This window comes from Varroa destructor, unplaced genomic scaffold (assembly GCF_002443255.2).
Source record: "Varroa destructor unplaced genomic scaffold, Vdes_3.0 BEIS01000005.1, whole genome shotgun sequence".
NCBI lineage: Eukaryota > Metazoa > Arthropoda > Arachnida > Mesostigmata > Varroidae > Varroa > Varroa destructor.
This window is the reverse complement of record NW_019211458.1, coordinates 1,309,572-1,329,783: the sequence shown is the minus strand read 5'-3', so window position 1 is coordinate 1,329,783 and position 20,212 is coordinate 1,309,572. Positions and strand designations below refer to the sequence as shown.

At 39.6% G+C, this 20,212-nt stretch overlaps 1 protein-coding gene and 1 long non-coding RNA gene across 9 annotated transcripts in view; one reads left to right on the top strand and one right to left on the bottom strand.

The window, feature by feature from the left end:
* The first annotated feature begins 9,761 nt into the window (after positions 1 to 9,761).
* The window catches only part of LOC111251007 (calsenilin-like), a 108,656-nt gene continuing 98,205 nt past the window's right edge, over positions 9,762 to 20,212 (top strand). For 3 of the 8 annotated variants that reach the window (XM_086989503.1, XM_086989496.1, XM_086989494.1), the window contains exon 1: positions 9,762 to 11,284. In XM_086989503.1, the coding sequence (XP_086845629.1) occupies positions 11,263 to 11,284 (22 nt within the window). In that variant the 5' untranslated portion in view covers positions 9,762 to 11,262. The other 5 variants (XM_086989495.1, XM_086989502.1, XM_086989501.1 and 2 more) reach the window with 5 other exon arrangements.
* On the bottom strand, positions 14,519 to 16,497 carry LOC147755161 (uncharacterized). Its single transcript, XR_015327900.1, has 3 exons — positions 16,371 to 16,497; positions 15,374 to 15,590; positions 14,519 to 15,064 (listed from the first exon to the last, which is right to left on the bottom strand). It is a non-coding gene; the product is annotated as an uncharacterized LOC147755161 (long non-coding RNA).

Genomic DNA, 20,212 nt, shown 5'->3' with positions numbered 1-20,212 from the left:
CCTGGATCAATAAAATAACACAAGAAACCAAATTATCTGTGGCTGCAGATATGGTTTAAAGATTCTAATTCGATCGAGCACTTGCAGGCTAAGAACCTGCTATCAGCTATTCAATGACCGTTTGAAAGTCGTACTTTATTTTTCTCAAGCAATTATACGTGCCGTGTATCGTAGCCTGAAGCAACTTTTGCCGGCTTGATTACCATCATGCCCATTTGAGGCTTTCCTGTTTAGACGATTGCACGAGATGTAATTATGGTAGGCACTGTAAACTTGGTAGTTCTTGACGTGATACACATTATAATAGTTAAGTAAGATATTATAGATCAAAAGCAATGATACTGCGATGTGTCCTTTATCACTTATGACACACACAGAAGTAACAGCAAACGGAGGGAGCATTTGTTCCATAACACCATAAGATAGGACCTGTAAATGCCGGAACTCGGCTAAACGAAGCAAAACAGATATCTCTCAGAAATATGTATGATAATGCGAAAACCACTGTTTTTACTATGACAGAGAATCGTACGTATAGATTTTTCAAATTGACAATATACCGATAAAGCCAACTGACTAAACGCGCTACGACACTGCCAGACGCCTTTGTTTACAGATAAGATCCAAGATCATCCGGTTAACCTACAGGAGTCTACCAAGTATAAATAGGTTTCTTTATAAAAATAGCTGATTGTCACCTTTGGGTTCCCGCGATTTTGAAGATCTCCTCCATAACTGTAACCTTCAACTCTTGCGAACAACTGATATTTTCAAGAATCAATATTATCTGTACACCGTCGCTGCGTTGATTTCGCCCCATAATGTTACTCCGCGATTGAGCTAAAAAACTTACTACTTGACGAGTTCCGATAAGAAAGTTGGCTGTATCAGGAATATATTACGGTATAATTCTCTGCAACTAAATCCTACTTAAACCTAAATAGCGGAAATTCGAATGTGAATGGTACCTAGTAAAATAGCAGGTCCTTTTAGGCTTGTTACGGTAATAGAAATTTTTATGTAATTCTATTATGAAGTTAAAAAACTGAGCTGTTATTACTATAAGTTTATCTTCGACCAGCGAAAGGAACTTATATGGATACACTCCTCTTCATCCATTTTTAGTTAATGAAATACTTGAAATAATTATAATTTTTAGTCTGTCAAGCTTACTTATTTCAATTATTTACTTTTATAGAAACGAATGTCTAAGCAATCTTAAATTACTTAACTTTTAAACTTAAGTTATTTATGTTTTTACTATGTTTTATTCTATTTATATTTTTATTCTAAATATTAATAATATGAGATTTCTTATAATATAATTTTATTGATGAATGATACTAATTCTTTTAAGAATACTTTTGGTTTTCATAAAATTATACGTTTTCGTGGATAATTTCGTTTGTTATGTCACTTTTACACAAATTTCGGTGTTTACCTTTAAAATTAGAGTTCAGTAGCCCATGGGGTACTCTATATCAAGCATTCGATTCTCAAATGATTCGCGGTATTCGGAACTATTACTATAAAGTTTTATGACTTCGCCTCTTTCCAAGTTACAAAATTCTTATACTGCATAGTTCGAGCAATCAACTTGAAAATGTCGAAAATAGTTGCCGAATTCATATGCTATATGAGTAGCTAGCTTTAACTAGTCAGCAGCGATATTAAACCGTTTTATATTTATGACTGTGAAACTTGCTAACAAAAGTAATCCGACCAAACCTACTCTTATTATGAAGCGTTATATTTAGCATCGGGCAATTGCTATTGCTCATACGGAGCTTGGTGCTTAACTAGAAATCCTTTAGGTACTCCGGAATACGGAAGCAGGCCGTTAAGAAGGAAGTGTTATAGAATGGAAATGCTCCTGTCTGGCATATTGGAGTGTACGCTGGAGGCAGCTTTGTGTTTAGTGGTTGGTAAGCGAACAATTAACGTTATTACGCATCTTCTGATGGCGAACGAGGCATAAAACGAGCAGAAGGTTGACTCATACATTATGCTATTTTGTACTGACGGTATTTTGGTGGAGGCCTGTTACTCGAGCGTTCCATCTTTAATTGCAATTTCAAAACGAGAGAATCCTAGGCAATCGAGATTTTTTAGTAGAAAGTAAAACGGTCAGCAATCGTTCGACAGCAGCCGGCTTGACTTACCGGCCATTGCCCGCGCATTGGTCAAACTAAGCTGGCCTTCAGCTTACCCATCGTCGAGTTATCTCATATCGAGCCAAAAAAAGGTTATCAGAAAAGATCGTGCACAGGTGATTATTTTTGCAGAGACCATGTTTGCGATGTTTCGGTTTATAGCATAGGTGTCACAAATGAAAAAACCTCTTTTATCGGAGTTCGTACGTCCGGGCGTAGGGTTCTCAACTGGCAGCTGGGAAATTCAAGGCTTCGGAATTTTCTGCTAGGTTTCCTGCCATTCGATTTTCTCATCCTATGAAACTAATCAGTGCAAACTGAGCTGCAAGATCTGTTAGGAAAGTTGAGAAAATGAATACAGTAAAAGAAGTATGTTGAAATGATAAACTTACCGTAAAACCAATCAACTTCATAAAATTTCTACAAAATATGGTTGTTCTGGGGAGCTGTAAGATATATTCGAACGTACTGCATGATGGCATAACCCCAGAAAAGTGCGTAGGTTTTTCTGCAGAAGGACGTCTCTAGCTAGCTTTAAATGAATTTTTTTCTGGAAATTTTCTTTCCTAAGATATTTTAGGCCAGTTCGGCTAAACGTCTTAGCAAGTTAATGAACAATTCATGAACTTGATTATTAAGGCAATTGAAGGCAAGATTGATTATGTGCTAAACTACGACTAACTGGACGAAACACTTAAAAAGACGAAATTTTTGTTGTCCACGCAATAAAAGTTGTGTAAGCGACCACATCGATTTCCGGGGAACTTACCGTTTTTTATGTCAACTATTACGTGGCAAAATGTTTTAAAAAACTTTTCTCTAGTTTAAGAATATTTTAGATTTTTCTTTCCTTGTTTAAGCTGAGCGGCCTGCCGCTTGGAAAGTGCATCACAGATAAGTATGGAAAAGCAATACAAAAGATCAACGAATGTGTCCAGCAAAAACATGTAACGCATTAAGGTTAGACATGATCTGCACTACAAATGTGGGTACCTACGACAGAAAAAAGAAACAAATACCTGATGTAAATAGAAAAAGAGAACAGAATTTCCTTCTGACCTAATCGATAGCTATCTTCTTACTTCATTTTTTCTTTGTATGTCCGAAATACGTGTCAATTTGGTGAGAGAGATGGCGGGGTCGGTGTCAGAATCCTTTTGCCTAATCCCGATACTTCAACGGCTAATACAATTATTGAGTTATTGAACACAATCATTTTCAGGGCAGTCTGAAGTGGTTGAGTAATGAATTGGTGCTGAGAACTTAGACTGATGATTTAATAGATAAAGTAATGTATTGCAATCGGGATTGAGACCGGGTAGTTGTAGCTTTAAGGCTATGCCCACCTTGCCAAGCAAACATTACGTTATTATGGAGTAATTGGTTCATGTATCTAAGATGCTTTCACATTTTTGGGCGTCAGTGGATTAAAGACCCCGATATAGTCGGTTCGTGGTTTGAAGAATATTCATTTGAATTCTGCGTATGATTTTGTAACGCAATTATTACTCTAATCGCAATATGCATCTTAATCCATAAAAAAAAAAAAAAAAAAAAAACAGTATCGCGTCTTAAACTCGAAAGATTTACTTAGTCTGGCCTGATTATTCTTCACGGTACTTAAAATCGATAATAATAGGACAGTCTAGTGGTAATTTCACAAAAACAACTAAACAAACCTTTAGGGTAAACAGCAGATTAACAAGAAGAAACACAACGTAAAGAGAAACGAATCAACTGCCACACCCTGAAAAATTTATTTCAGATTTAAAAATGGAAACACACAGAAAATACACACAAGAAAGGGAACGGTTCAGCGGTTTCACTCAGTGAAAGATAGGAGTTTGTTATTTCTAGTATTCGAGCAGCTATATTATTCAGTAGCTGTTAATTATTCAACACTAGCGACGATAAGCAAGTCAGTAACGGCAGTAACCATAGAGGGCTTTTCTGTTCTTATCGTTTATCATAACTTCGAATAATTGAGCGAAAGTGAAAATAGTCAGTAGCAGCGGCACGCCTTACCAAAACAAAGCAACAAACTGAATTTTCTCTCTCAGCACACAACTTTCGGAACGAAGATAGTGAAGTCCTGGAGACGTCAGAGCCGAAAGCTATCTGACACTCCAAGTGAGGACTTGGCCAAAGATCAAAAGCCTATTTGGCTCGGTTGGCCGGGCTGACACAACGGGTTAAACATTCGATCGATGAACTTTTGTAGATTATTTAAGATTTGCTTTAAGTTCTATAATAGTTCCCCACAGTCACTAAAGCGATCAGAGCCGAGTAGGATTCTCTAGTTTAAGCTCTTTCAGTGCCGACACCAATTCACGGTTCTCCTACTCGCATCTTCGAACGAACGCAGTATACAGCAAAGATGTCTATTCGGCCTTTCAAGCAAATTTTTACGGTTTCACTCAAGTGCTACCCCTCATCTCTAGGGTGACTAGCAGCAACATACACTGCAGCCCTGCGCTATACCCATTCGTATCAGCAGACTTGTTCCGACGGACATTTCTCTATCATTCTACTAGAGGTGAACAGTAACTATGTATATGGCGATGACGCGAGCCCGTAAGCTCTCATATGACTCTAGAACAGATTTGGGATATAAAACATTGTTTGACCGACAAGTGTTGTCTGTTGTAAAATACATTCTACTCTATCTGCGTCTACAGCCGTTCGTTGCCGCATGGGAAACGGCCATCGAAGCAAATGTAGCTGATGCTATCCCGAGATTTGTTGTGGCACGATGCCTCTGGCACAAACTCACTTCCACAACGAGGGCTACACACGCAGATACACATACACATACAGACAGATCGTCATACATGTACAATCAAACGGTAGACACCAGAACGCGACACACAATATGAAACGATAATATGAAAAATCTTCCCGGCGACAGCTGAACCAGTGGGTCTCCTTCCGCAACCAACTCTTAAAGAGTTGGTGATACTGACGTTGTTTATAGGCATTATAGTCAAATTGATGTTTGTGATGATGGCTGTTCCCTTCGTGTTGGGGAACGCGGATGAGCAGACAGGCTAGAAAATGCCTGCCTCGGGAACTCGGTCTGTGACGAGAGCGAAACTGTAATAATGCGGGACTCGCTGTGACCGAGTCGACATGGTGCTTCTAGCGTAAATGGCCCGTGTACTCAAGTTTTGCGCTCTCGGTGGTCCCTTCTCGCGGGGTAGATTCTCTCGGCCCCGAACGAAGCCTGCAGCACATGCCTGTCACACGACTCCGACCCAGTTTCACGTAAAAGGCTATATTATCCGTCCTTTCTGCTCTCAAGGGATATAAAAGCTTGGACCGTTTTGGAGCAGCAGTTTAAGGGAATGCAACAACCTCGTGCGGAAAAGGAAAAGCAAATCGCTTGGGGACTTGTTTAGCTGATTCAGCTAGCGGGAAATCATCGACTTATCTTGGTCATCCCCACCGACATGGGGTGCCTCAGGCAGAAAAGTGTCAAACTACGGCTCCGCGCAATGGATGGTTTTAGTAGGAAACATTATTAAATTACAAATAATAGCCATATGTTTCTGGGCAGTAGTTATAGCAGGATAAGTCTAGTAACCAAAAACTACGTAGTTCTTTACTTACTACAGACATTTGTACGAGTAAACCTATATGTTCGGTTCCAAAAGACTCACTTTAAATAAAGGCTATCAGTGCAATTGGACTCCAAACTATTGGGTGTTCAGCTGATATGATATTCAGCTGTGCTGTGTTCGTGTGATATGTTACGCAATAGCAGCAGCTATATAGCAAACAGCAAATTCACTTAATTTCAATCTTCAGGAAACGAAAACGTATCACGAGCTTGTGCATGTACGCCACGTGCATCATCCCTTTGGTGTTGCGGGTTACGATGCCGGAAAAGGCTTCTTCTGGCAGAATTAATTTTCGTGTGACAGCTTAAGAATGTCTTCCAAGATCGTTGTAGCGGTTGGAATGCGGGTCTAATGTCGATTGTTTTACAAAAAGGCAATTCTACGGTCACTGCTCCGGAACACGGCACGTGAATTCTGGGCGGGAGAAGACTTCCTTTCCACGCATCTATGATTTATAATATACTACCCATATATGGAGTGGATACCTTTGAAGCTTTGCTAATACTTTCTTCGACTGATTGACCGTTAGCCGAGACTTCGGCTACGTATGATCTGCCGATTTCAGTTACTCCAGATGTTACGCGTAGAGAATTCAATACGTGACGACAATTCAAACAGCGTTTTCTAAAATGACTCAAGAGATTTTTCTTAAATTTCATTGAACTCAATCATAGTCGTAGTCATTCAGATCCTATTACTCGCACCTACTCACGTCGATTCTTAGTTACCGGAGTCGTTGTTTCGAGACAGAAGTTCACCAAAGAATAAATTTCCTTTCCTAAGAAAACACATAATGAAAGCAATTGTGCTGTCCACGGGAACGCAGCAGCTGAGGAATCGAAGCCACCATTCTCCCTCAGGTAGACAGGTGGTCGCTTGTCAACTTTGTGCGGCGCGTGGCGTAAATTGCAGATCGGAACATCTTCGGAACCGTTTTTGAGGACAGCCTTCCTGTCGTCTAGCCACTGTTTACTAAAACAAGTGCCGCTTCGTACGGGGTTATTGCTAATAATTTCACAGCCGTGTGAAATTGTTCGAGTTGACCTAAACGTTGGAAATAACGACACTGGCGACTGACACACACAGATATCCCGGGACCACCTTTTGTCGTTTGCGTCCATGGCAGATTAGGACTTTGCAGCAAATGCTGCCCGTACCGAGCACACGATTTTCTCAAAGGGCAATTATTATTTTTATTGCTTATTTGTTTATTTAAGACTTTAAAATGTGCAAATCAACGGTTCCTTATGCATATATGCTTACAGGCACACACGAAACGTGCTTATATATACACAAGCCATATACGCATCGCTGAGTAAAATGAAAAGGACAGTTAATACGTAAGGGTTTTTCCATACACCGGTGCGCAGATTGTTTAGGCGTATATTCAACTCGGCCGTCCTGTTGGAACGGTTTTGTTTTCCATCGGCGTTGACAAAAGATTTTACGATGGATGTGTTGGCTTCGGCCATTTTTTAAGTATACGCTTACAGATAAATAGAGCTATTTAGATTTTCTCTTTGTCAACAAATGTTCATGATTGCTTCCGTGCTTGTTATCGGCCTTTCATATCACTACTAGTTATTCATTATAGTGATTCGTTTGTTAACCTATCACAGAAAACGTTCCAAGACATATTTTTACATAAACTGCCATTGTGGTTTATGCGAAATGGGGGTTTTGAACAAACTATCTATAAACTAACTATAAACAAATAGTTGTACCTAATTTGATTTGATACCGAGTAAAGTAGGCTTAACGTAATAAGTAGTAAGTTGTGACTTGATAACTGCTTTAATTAATGCAATGCTATTGCGGGTAGCAATTTTTCTACTTTTGTATTTTCCTTTATCGTATCTGTGGTTTATGCTGACTTATCAGCGTTGGACACCAGTGTACGCTGCGTAGACATGGGGGCTACAAATCGGGTCTGAACTAAGCAAGGGAACGCAGGTACGATGTCTTTAAATTGTTTAAAATACAATTACAAAACATCAAATACGCTTGAGGTTTTTATTTCTTCAAAAAAGTAGGCACTGAGTGATGGAATGTAAGCTTTACCAGATAATAAAATTGTGGTAATAGGATTATAAATACACTTCGATGACATCGTGCCCCGCCTACTAAATTGATTGGCATATCATCCTTGCGTTTAGCTATATTTTAAACAGGCGGATATTCTCAAGAATTAAAAGAGGGTAGATTCGAGCGTGACTGTTAACAACGAATTTACTCCAGATACAGTAGAGGTAATTACAGATTTCGTTAAATCATGTACATCTATGTAACGTATGTTATTTAGGCTTTCGGTATGTATATAGATAAAAATCTGGAGAGCTACTGCCTATCCGAAGAATTTATTCCAACCATTATCTGTTAAGCTAATTTTAAAAACTATGTGTTCTATAAATAAAAACTATAAATAAAAAAAAAAAACTATAAATAGGTTATGGCTAATGATATGATGGTGGAATAACAGGTACTATGTGTTTACATGTATATCTAACCATATTGTTGTCAAACATAGATAGCATTATATTATCCTACGATAGATTTTCATCCGACCGTACAGGTTTTTTTTCTATCTCTGCCAACTGATGCAGCGACATGTCTGTATTTTAGAAAAACTAACATCGACTTTTAGCTATATATCTTTCAGAATAAATCGGTTCTGTATGTTAGCTGAGCCATGTATAATGAAAGGCTGTTGAGCAGGACATATGGTCAACCGTTGGGAAACCGTTGGGCGTTTCTGGAAACGACAGGGGCCATGTGGTGTGTGCGTTTGGCGAGTATCTCACCATGGACCCAGGCGCATACTGTGTCATTTTTAATTATAACAGCCATTTTCATAATAGACTAGTGCAAGATAGCTTTCTGCACAAGTGCAGTCTAAACGAACCCTGGAAACAGCTCTAACTTAAGGACTGACACGCTTAAACTTCTAAACCAAATGATTTTTCATGTATTCAATTTTCCCCTAATGTACGTGCCAGTATGTAAACAAACTTCAGAGGTCAATCTTAAAACTGGGCTAGAGTCACTTTATGAAGCCCAACTATTTTCAAAAACCGTGTTGGACGGATTATTCCACTGCACAAATAACTAGCCAATCAACCAGTTCATCCAATTACCCAAAGATATGATTGATTTTCAGTTGAAAGCAAAAGTTGCGCTATCGGTTATCCAGTAGTAAATCGAATATAATGATAGTGCTTTTGAATTTGCGTAATTCCAAGTCTGTATTATATTCAGAAATTTACATATGTCCTAGCGTTATGGAATTGCAAGGGTACATAAACTGTATCCACGTCATGTTACTAGTCCTAACGTTACCCCAGTTGAGGGTATTATCCTAACGGTCCGATTATCGTTAAGGTCCTATTTCTACAACTGTGACACCATGTCTAGCATATACTGAAGAGCGTTCCCGCTTTTTTACATGCCACGTCTAGGAATTTTTAAGCCTCAAATTACGGCTTGACGACAATAAATAATTCAAAGAATACTTTATTAACGAACATGTTTAAAACAATTTCTCTACCCTAATACTTTCATTCACTTTCCGTTGCACTTGCATACGGCAGCTTTACGTCTGCTCATTGACAGGTACCGCATAGAAGAGCTGGAACGGAATTCAATGCGTGAAAGGCGCCTAGAGACTAAGGGGGAGGGGTGTGTGAGGAGCGTGGGTAAGAAGCAACGTGCCAGCTGCTTCTGGGGTTTGGAGAGAGCTCCTCTGTCGAATGCCAACCAACCTCCCACGGACTCTCTGCCTTCCCCGCAAAACGCGCTTTTTTGTGAAGGCGGGGTACTTTACCTCAGGCCGTGGTAGCAGGGAAGCAATCAGTGGGGCGTTAGGGACGACTCGTGTTGGAGCATTTACGGGTGAGAGGTTTCCTCCCTTTCCCGTTCCTTTCCCTTCCTCTTTCCCTTCGATCTTTCCTTCTCAACATCCTGCGTGAGCCAAGCGCAACGTGGTGGTTCCCATAGCCATCTACGTTCGGCAGAGAGCTGCGCTCAGGGCAACCTACAAAAATAAGAAGTACAGCAGCAGGTCTACAGGAGGCAACGCTTCTTCCCCGTCCACACAAAATCGCGCCTGAACTCGACCAGAAATCGCGTGACCATGTCGCGGTGGTTTACCACTGTAGCCGTTAACCTGCGCCTGATGCTGTGACACCCACGAATCTCCAGATAAGGCGGCAGCAGCAATAGTAACAATACCCTCCTAGAATATTTAGGTGTGCCATATAAATACATACACTCAAATATTAACATACCCATAAAAATTAATTCTACATATACATACATTCGTCAGTATGCAAATTTTTGTTTGCTACCAATACTTACATATATATATGTAAGTTGAGGCATTCGTAAAGCCAACATTAAAACGCCTGTTGTTGCCGTCGCTTCTGTCGCCATTAGTAAACACCTCCGCAGCCTCTGTAATTGATATGCTTAGTAGCGCTTCCGTTTAGACATAAAAAAAAAAGACGAGAACGGCAAAAAATTGCTGTGTGCATATAAACCCGTTAGGTGGCCGACCCAGGTGCGTCCGAAGATGCCCGATCACGAACTTTCGACCCCCAAAGTTCACAGCCCGTGAAGGGTTAACTTCTCTTTTCCGAGAGAAATCAGTTAGCTACAATACAAACGCAATTTGTTTGCTGAATTGTGTATTCCGTTCGTGCTGTTTTGTGCTGTGTTATTGTGCTGTACCCCGGTGCTTTATATCATCGCTGTTCGTCTTGCAGCTCTAACTATCAAACGTATAATACGTCTCTACGCCTCTTATCGTCAGCAGCAGCCGTTGTCGGCGAGCCTGCTTGCAGGCGCATAGTCCTACATAGCCTATGCCAGCTAAATTCAGACTCAGACTATACATTATGAATGGTTTAATTCCGCTTCGATTTACTAATTCCTTACATTGCATAGCCACGTACGTACATTATCTATACATATACATACACGCGCTCACGATACAAACAGGTCTAAACACAGCATCACCCGTATACGATTTCGGAAGAAGAAGGAAACTACTCAAACTATTATCATCAAAATAGCACAGAGAAAATCTGTTAGTAACGCGAGACTTGCACTTGGGTTATCGGCTGTTTTTTATTCGTTCATCGAATTGTTGGAACGTTTGATATTTTTTTTTGGCGTTATAATTATCCCCAATTATCTTTCATTCTCTGGCGACTGTCGCTGGAACTGGCAGTATTAAAGCAGTTCTCTTCGTTCATATGCCAAATGATTTAAACCTGTTGATATACTATATGGTGCGGTGAAACAATAATACAGAATTGGCTGAAGAAGGAAAACGGAAGGAACGGAAGAACAGCGAAATTACCCTATAGGATATATCATAACTCGAGAAGCAAGCGACCACAACGGCAGCAGCTGCTACGCGCGATAAATGCTAAATACCAACGAGAACTGAATACGTAGACTAGTATAGGAAGCTAACGAATACCAGAATAATGTTCGGATCGAAAAAGAAAGGTAAGTAAGATGATCGGATACGCTAAACAAAGCCGAGGACCAAATAGGATCATTTTATTTATTTTATTCATCTGACACTGTTTAGGGACATAAGTTAGGGCGTTGTACGAGAAATTGTGCGAGACCAGATCTATGGGGAGAAGTTGCCTTCCAATTAGTATCCCGTCAAGACTTGAAAACAAACCAGCATAAATCAGAATCATCATATCATCTAGTCTGAAGTATTCGTTCTATTATTCAGTTATGCCTCTTTCATTTATGTAGATTGCTCCCTTTTAGCAATTGCCTTCTCCAGGGGGAGGTACGACCGGATATGAAAGTATTTTCCGGTCTCAGTATTTAGCGCAAGTAACGGTCATACACTTGAAGAGATTCAATCCCGGTGCGCATTACTGCGACATCTTTCGGATTCCGATCATAATGAAACTAATGTTTAGGGCGCTGAAGGTTTGCTCTGTTCTAGCAATATGTGTTCGATAAGGTTGGCAACTCGATCATTCTGTGTACGGGAAGATCGGCCTAAATACGTACACATCAAGTTTTACCCACAGGTAAAGCGCTAGTGTTAGAAATAGTTCTTTTAAGTTTTCTGTTGTATTCCGTTACACATCTACACTTTCCGCTAATCGAAAAGCCTGTTTTCATTAGTCTCGACTGCGAGCAAGTTCCCTACGTTCGGCGAATTGCTCATTAGCTATGCCGCCATTCATTTCAAAGCGCGCAGACGTTCGTCTCGCCATCATGCCCACGCTGTAAGCGAAAGCTCTGACAGCGTTCTGGGAAAGGAAACCTAGAGCTCCTGAGCCATAGCCTGCTGTAAAGCCTCTTCGTTAATATGCCTCACAAACATATAATGCCGTGTAAACTAGGCAGAAACAAATAAGTAAATCATCAGAACAAACCCCATACACAAACTGCAATTGCGAGACAATATGATATTGTTAATCTATTGTTAAACAACAATATCACAATGAATGAATTAAAATCAAATGACCTCATGACCTGAAGTCACTCACGTGATAAAGCAGTACATTTTATTACGTTTAGTCCAATTGTTTATTTATAGGTCCATATCTAATTAGTACTATTAAAATTAATTTAATCGGCTTTTAACCTTAAGCCCGATGCAGAGTTTCCTGAAAGCAACGAATTCGATCATTTTTTTTTTCGTTTAAGCAAAACGTTTTTCTCATAGCTATAGCGAACACTTATAAGCAATATTCCATCCATTGCGACAGAATATATCGTGTATAGATTGTGGTATTAGCTCATATGATGATGATGATGATGATCTATCCCACAAACGACGAGCCTACCAACCCACTGTAAACTCCATGTAACCCAATTCATTTCCATTAGTTGTTGTCATCATACTAGGCTCTGTTTAGAGCTCTGATCAAGTTCGTAAATACTCATTAAGAGGAATTCTATACAGAATAAGAGTTGACAGGTAAACAGTTTTGATTTGCCGGACGTTAGCTTGTGGTCATCGTTTAATCCTTCGCCTTCCTCGTCCGCACTTCGAACTGAACTCAATCAGGACAGGCCTACTTGCTTAGATACGAAAAAGGTTTTGTTTTTAAGCTTTTTTTTTTTACAGTTTCAAATACTGTGAAGGTTCACTCACCTGCTTAATCTGTTACGGATAGACAGCCCTTTCAACCAACACGAGTTAGATGAACCTACCGTGACTAGTTTGGCTGGCTAAAGATTAAAGAGCTCACCATTATCGAATAAAGGAAGTGCTACATAATATTATACATTTCATTTGGAATATATATATATATATATAGCATGCAGACATCAGCTGCTCATCACACACACACAAGGAAAAACATGAACCCCACATAGATTATTCTAGAACAGTTTTTCATGGAATTAATGTCGACATCACCCGATTTGCGTCTAGCCATTCTCACCGATTTAGTGTGACGTCATTGGTTATCGACCGAATATATAGTTATTGTGTTTAATACAGCTATATATGTTTACAATATGCTTAAAATTAAAAATATATGCCAAGTTTTACATAACAGTATACATGAAACATTCTTAAAAATGTTAAGTTTCTTAAAAAACTTAGAGGTACCCAAAACTGTACAACTCTTGAAGGAAAGTTAACCCGTCAGCCTTAGCACCATGTATTCTCCATGTTCGTTCAGAAAATATACGATCCGAACTCTCGTTAATTATAAATAACTTTCGAAATAGCTCAGATCATTTTATTGCTCATGCCAAACATGGCTGCAACGCAAAACACGTTGAAGTTAAGATGTTAAGAACCATGTGCACTAGATTTCAAAAATAAGGTTAAAGCACGCATTGCCAAAGACATTTTTATGATTGCACTTACCTACAGCAAAAACGATAATATGGCGCAGTAAACAAATTAGATCTAAAACTAGCCATTTGTGTAAAAAAAAGATTCGGCATTTCAATGAATTGCTTATAACCAATGATGATGAAACGAGACTGCCAGCTCTTCTAAGCGGCATCTTGTTTGCATCGGCGACTTGCTTGTAGCGTAAACATTTGATACATACAGAACGAAGTACCCTATGTGTCAAGTGTACTCAAAATTGACGATTTCTATACTACTAAACTATATTCGTGTGAAAAAGATGCCCATGCTTATTAAGTAAACCTGGCGACTTTTTCTGAGTGCTTACATAACAGAAGCTTCCTGTTCTAGGTGATTAGTATAATCGATTGTGAAAGCTTATGGCCTGCTTGTTTTCCCTGCAATCTTCCCTGCTTCTCACGAATCTTACCGGCTAGTAGTTAGTTTAAAAGAGTAAGTACTTCATGGTCCAGACCTGTATTCAAATATAGCTTTTTGGCGGTCTGGTTTTCAACGAAGCAAGTAAATTGGCTGGTCTGGACTTCTCTAGTTGCATCGATCTACCTACAGATCTGCAGAGACTTGAGAAATATGCGATAAAAATACTAACTGGAATATTCCGGAAATAGACGGACGATCTGCTAAAGTGCACGCTCTTGCCGTGCGTGTCCGAAATTGGTAAAAAAAAAAAATGGCACTTCTCCAGAATGTACGTACTTAGCGTTAATGCTTCAAAAGAAGTATAAGTGAGTACGAATACCACGTCAAAAGTCTACTGAAGATGAGACCTAAGAAACTCCGTTATTGATGTCTTACGTTTGCTGTTCGTGTTCGCTCCTGCCGGTCATGCACAGATATCATCAGATGAGGGAACGTAAGTGTGAGGATTAGCGATCCAAACCCCCCTGATCAAAACACCAACGTGTTTTGGTCATCGTAGGCGAGCTTTTCCCTGATCGCGATAAGGTATTTTGGTATTCGTTTTTATGGATTGAGATGCTTCAATTTCCTTGAGCATCAACGGATATTTAATCATGTACGTCGCGTTTCACCCATACAAAAGGAAAATGTGTTTTAACCTATCCGTCAACTTATGACGTGTTTCCAATCTTAATTTCTATTACTTCTTCAGCGATAATGCGGTAATATGTCCAGGTGTTCAGAACACATCAACGAACATGTAAAAATTCTCCAGTCATAATTATTGAAGCATACCGACAGAAGCAGTGGACGTACCGAATTTCTTCTCGACCGCTCCTGTCTGCTGTCTTTGTTGAGTTTGACGGATGCGTTCTTCAGCAATTTCATACCTGGTAGAAGTCGCATCGATATCAGGCAGCTCGAATGTGCGTCTTTTTTGAATCTGCCCGCGCGATGACAGCAGTAATTCAACGTAAAGCTGTCCAGTATGCTCTTGGGCCCCAGCTATTGTCCACGAGCTGCATCGAAACAGCGTAACGAACAACGAACACAGCATAAGTTAAGGCAGTGCCTTTAATCTTGTCTAAATAGCCTACTGGTATTTACGATCAGTATTATACTTTATTAAACTTTCCAATAAATGGTTGTTTTCAGTGTAAGACATTTGCAAGGCGTTCCCTCAGTATACAAAATAAGAGTGCATTAAATTGTTGATCTTAATTATGCTGGCCAGTAATTAATTATATATAATTAATTACTAGCCACTAGTTTCCCCATCATGTTTATCGATCTATTTATTCCCCTACTATACTCAATGAATTACTTACCAACAATTAAAAAATAAAAACTTTTATAAGCTAAACGTCAGGCCACATCCACCTCTGGGAACTGGTTTACGATTACGATACAGACATCTGTGAATTAAGATATTCACAGTTGCAGATGTCCGATGCTGATACTAATTTACGTGATCAAAGCTTTAACTTCAATTCAGTTTACATGACTGAAGCTCTCCGTTCGATCGTTTTCCAACCAGGTACTGTTCTGTAAAGATATAAAGCAAATGGTGCTATAGCTCTCTAAATAGTCGAGTGTGTAAGTGAAAGATTCGAAAGCCCAGTCCTTTTATATAGCTTTATATACCATTGGCATTCCGTCACAAAAAGGGTTTCTTTTGATTAAACTTTATCTCTCCGTGCGTTTTATCTTTGCTGAAGTGACAATGATGCGTAAGTCTTTAGAGTTGGCACACTAGTTGTGGGTCCTATTAAAATGCATTGCATGTCTTAGTAAGGACTATGAATATGCAAGTGTGTCCGTCGTAATTCCAAATCTCTATTGCTTTCAATATGAATTTACTTAAAGGTCACAGCTAGAAAAATATTAATTTTTGTTTTCAATCTTTATAACAAAGTCTGTGGTAACAAAGAGGATGATTTATTCCCGGTTTGTTTTCCGATGGTTATTTCCCCTTCTTCGTGTTGCTCAAACGATAATTAATGTCTGTTGTTTAGGTGCGGGTTTTTTTATTTATCTGTTGTACTCATTTGGTTATTCTGTGTACCTCTTCAATTCTTGAAGTACACGATATGAACTACGTGAACAGAATTTCACCTTTACCCGTCCCGAAGCTAAAAATCCTATGCAAATTGCCGATCGATAGCTTGAAACTGGTGGCCAACAGATGACCGTGTTATAGCTGCACTAAACACACACTGCTACATCAAAAACGATATTCGATCTTCGTTGAAGTATATTTTGTCGCCCCCCGCTCCCCTGACGCCTGACAAATAAACTGATTTTTTATAATGACCAGTTACTTACCACTCCCGTAGCATTTGTACAAGGACAAGGAAAACGGGAAATTGTCGGAGACACAGAGGTACCCGGACAACTCACGAGTCCTTCGAATGCGGAAAGAAACCTAGCTAGTGCAGTGAACTAAGTCACGTTTCTCCTGACAATATACGCATGCATCTAGGCCTACATATATATGTGTACTTTAATATATCGGAGTGCCATCTGATAACACTAGACCGTCATTGGTTGGGGCAAATTTGGATAACGTGATTTGACAATAATCTTTCGCGTTATCAGATCCTTCACGGGTGCTACATATTATTTTACTTATACGGACGTTCTCCTTCTAGAAACAAACCGGCGTAGAAAATTAGAAAATCAAATGTATGCAATTTTCAATCATCTTACGAACGGTACGGTCCAGTCGCAAGAAGATAACGAATTTGCTTGCCGTTTTGGCTTTCTTTAAAGAAATGTAAAGTTAATAAATTGTCCTATCGAACAAATACTCCATCCCTGGAATAGAAACTGAGAAAAAGTCATACGTTGAATATAGTGCAACTTGAGAAGCGTCATTTATGATGAATCTTTCGGTGGTACCACGCGTGTTAAGGCCTGAATACCGGTTCCTTGACCACTCTATCGGTATAGGGGCAATAACGATAAATATGATCAGTCGAATCGGGCCCGAACTATTAGAAACAGGTGCGACTCCTGAGCAGCGCAGTGTTACACGAGCCGATGAGTAAGTCTAGCGTTAAGTTTTATCTTGCGCAGTGCCACGGCAATGACGGCCACAGTCAGGCAAAAGAGGCTGCCAACAAACCGTAGCAAGAACAGTAAGGTGCTTCGATTTTGATACATTGTTTTCTTTGGGCTACGACTTGTAGCCTAATAGATGAGTAACAATTCTATCATCTGCCTGAAGCGATGTCCAGAAAATGAAATAAGCCCAAAGTGCCGAATCCTGCCAGACCTTTTACAAAGCTACACGGTAAGCAGGACGTGCGCCTTTTTCCTAGTGTTCATGTGTGTAACCGCATCAAAAGAATACTTAAGCTTAAGGCCGTATCCAGCTATAAAGCCAACGATCGGGCTTTTCACAGTATCTAAACGTTACAAAGTAGAACTTATAGTCGAGGAAAACGTAGGAAATCAAAGGAAAGCTTTATTCGTATCGCAGCACTGTTGTCATATCTGGTTTTTTTACAACTATCTTAATATGTCTATAATAAGTGATAAATTTTATTTACCACTTCAGATTGCTAGCCGTGGCCTTTTTTAAAATAATTTGACTCATTTGCAGCATCAGATTTATAGTCTTACGCTTTACGAACTCTGCATAGTACAGCTAAAAATTTTTATTAAGTTATTATATACATGTGTGACTCAGTGTAGGTGTACGTGGCCACTGGAGTAGACGAAGCATGCGCAGCCGTGAAACAGATGCTCAATGGGGATAATATTTTCTGCTCCGTTCGTCCAGTTTCCTAGTTGAGTGTAACTACCTCAGCCCCCATCGCCCCATTTGCCCCGCGACTAGAGGTTATGTGTTCATTTGCAGGTCAGAGAGAACAACAGACGTGACGTTACGTGGCAAATGTAACGTATGATTGAAATCTAGCAAATTAGCTGAACGTAGCTAGAACACACTGGTGGCTTCAGACCGAAGAACGGGACCAAGAGTTAACCCGCATTTCTCGCCAAACTTCTCCGATGGGGGACGTCCCAACGCAAGTTGACAAACCTGCAGGTCAACACGGACAGGTGCTCATTACCCTCGAGACTGTATTTCGTGCTGTACAATTCCCGTTGTATAGACAGCCTAATGAAAGCACCATACTGCGCCCCTTGTTTCACGAACAGATCATGCTCGTAAGTGTAGGTCTGCCCTATTTGCAGGGAAGGGGAAGCCAACGCACCAAAAGGCGTGCGTGACTTCACGTAGTGGTCAAGGCAGCTTTGCTGCCATTTGGGAGAGATGAGCCTCACCAAAGTCCGATGAGTTGAGATGTGGTTCGGAAGTGAGTCCGTGAGCTAGCGTTTTAGTGCCACTGCACATTACTGACAGAAACTCAAGTCCGGATAGTGATATTTCTGTTATCAGCAAGCAATACTGCACCGTACTTCTATCTTGTGACTTCGAAGGAAACTTTTTTTCTTCGTTGAAGTAAGGACTACCAGTTTTCACCGGATGTTTACGGTCTTTGATAGGATATTTATAGTAGCTTTATAGTAAGAAATGCGGATATCACTATAACGCATCTCGTGCGTTTGGCGCGATTATGTGGGTCTGTCTTACTCGTAGGTCAGATTTACGTTCTATGCCATTTCTGCATATGATATGCCCCTTATTTATTTATTCAACCGCAACGAACCTTGGCTGCTGCGAAGCTCTTTTGAAAAGTTGCATTTTAAGGTTAATAGAAAAAAAAAAAAAAAAAAAAAAAAAGAAAACTTAGAAGTTAGGGGAGAAAATAAAGCTCCAACAAAAACATTGTTCAAACTGGACCTTGGTACAATTTTCCGTCCTAGAATTTATGTATTTCTTAGTTTATGTTCTAGAAATAAAACGACTGTTGTGATACGTAAACGAGATAACGATCAACGGTAGTTATTGTGAATGTGGATGATGACGTGACGGTGTTGCTTGTTATGGCTCACAACTAACCGTGAGATAGTGTAACAAACGGCAAATTCGAAAAGGCTTCCCTATTCTAAAAAATTCATCAAATATTAACAATCGACAGTACCATTCTGTAAAAATGGCATTAGTGTCCATGTTCATGGGATTTACTGGATTCTTCAAAGCTGGAAAGTCGAACGCTCTTCTTCGAGGAAGATATTCAAGTAAGATCCAAATACGTCACGTTGTTATAAATAAAAAAAACAAAAAAAAAAAATAGCCAAACCATTTCTATTTCTCTAAGATAACATCTGTTAAATAATGATAATAATACTTGAATGCTTACTGAAAACCTGACAAGATTTGGCTAAAGCAAACTCCAAGGATCTTGTTGTGGTTGTTCTCTATAGCTACAAATAACAGCGGGTCGAACAAACTGTATTGCTTTCAACAAATATAGTTCTAGAGTAGAGCTGAAAGGAAAATATTTATAAATGGCTACGAAATTATGTATCGTCTGGCTATTGATCATAGGAAACTAAAGTTATAATAGTACACATTTCTAGAATAATGTTTAATGTATAACACTGGTAATTTTACGTAAAAATCATTCAGTATACAAAGGTTTATAGTCGATCCATCGATTATGTTCCAAGCTTTTCCGAGCGTTTCCAATTTTTCCCAAGCGAGGTATATACCTTTAAAACTAATATAAGAAAACTATGTTAATTCGCCTAGAATGGCAACATATACTTTGCGCAATCGCTCGATCTACGTCTCCTGGGGCTGATTGCGAGCAAATAGATGCTTTGCTGCAGATTTCTACTTCAGCTATTGCGCCCAAAAGGCCGGGTAACGTTTGTGCCACCGTAGCTGTTAAAGGCAGCAGAAGTTGTTGACGAATGGACGCACGTTCTCTCTTTGTAGAAACACGACATTCAGCTCGATACAAACGTGTTTCAGATCACGATACCTTTCCCCGTCGGTACAGCAGGTAACGTAGTTCAGGGAACTAGTCGCAGTGAACTGTCAGTTTGTATCAATGCTCTTAATCACCAAGATAGCACAGCTCACCTACTGCTGGTGCTCTGTTCTAATGGGTCTACAAATACTCAAACTATTCTCGCTAAAGGCTCTCGTCTATTTTACAATTGTACTACCTGTATAGTGTTTGAAAAATCGAATGATGGAAACTAATAAAATGGCTGTCTAAATCATATACCAGCTGTGTACACGTGAA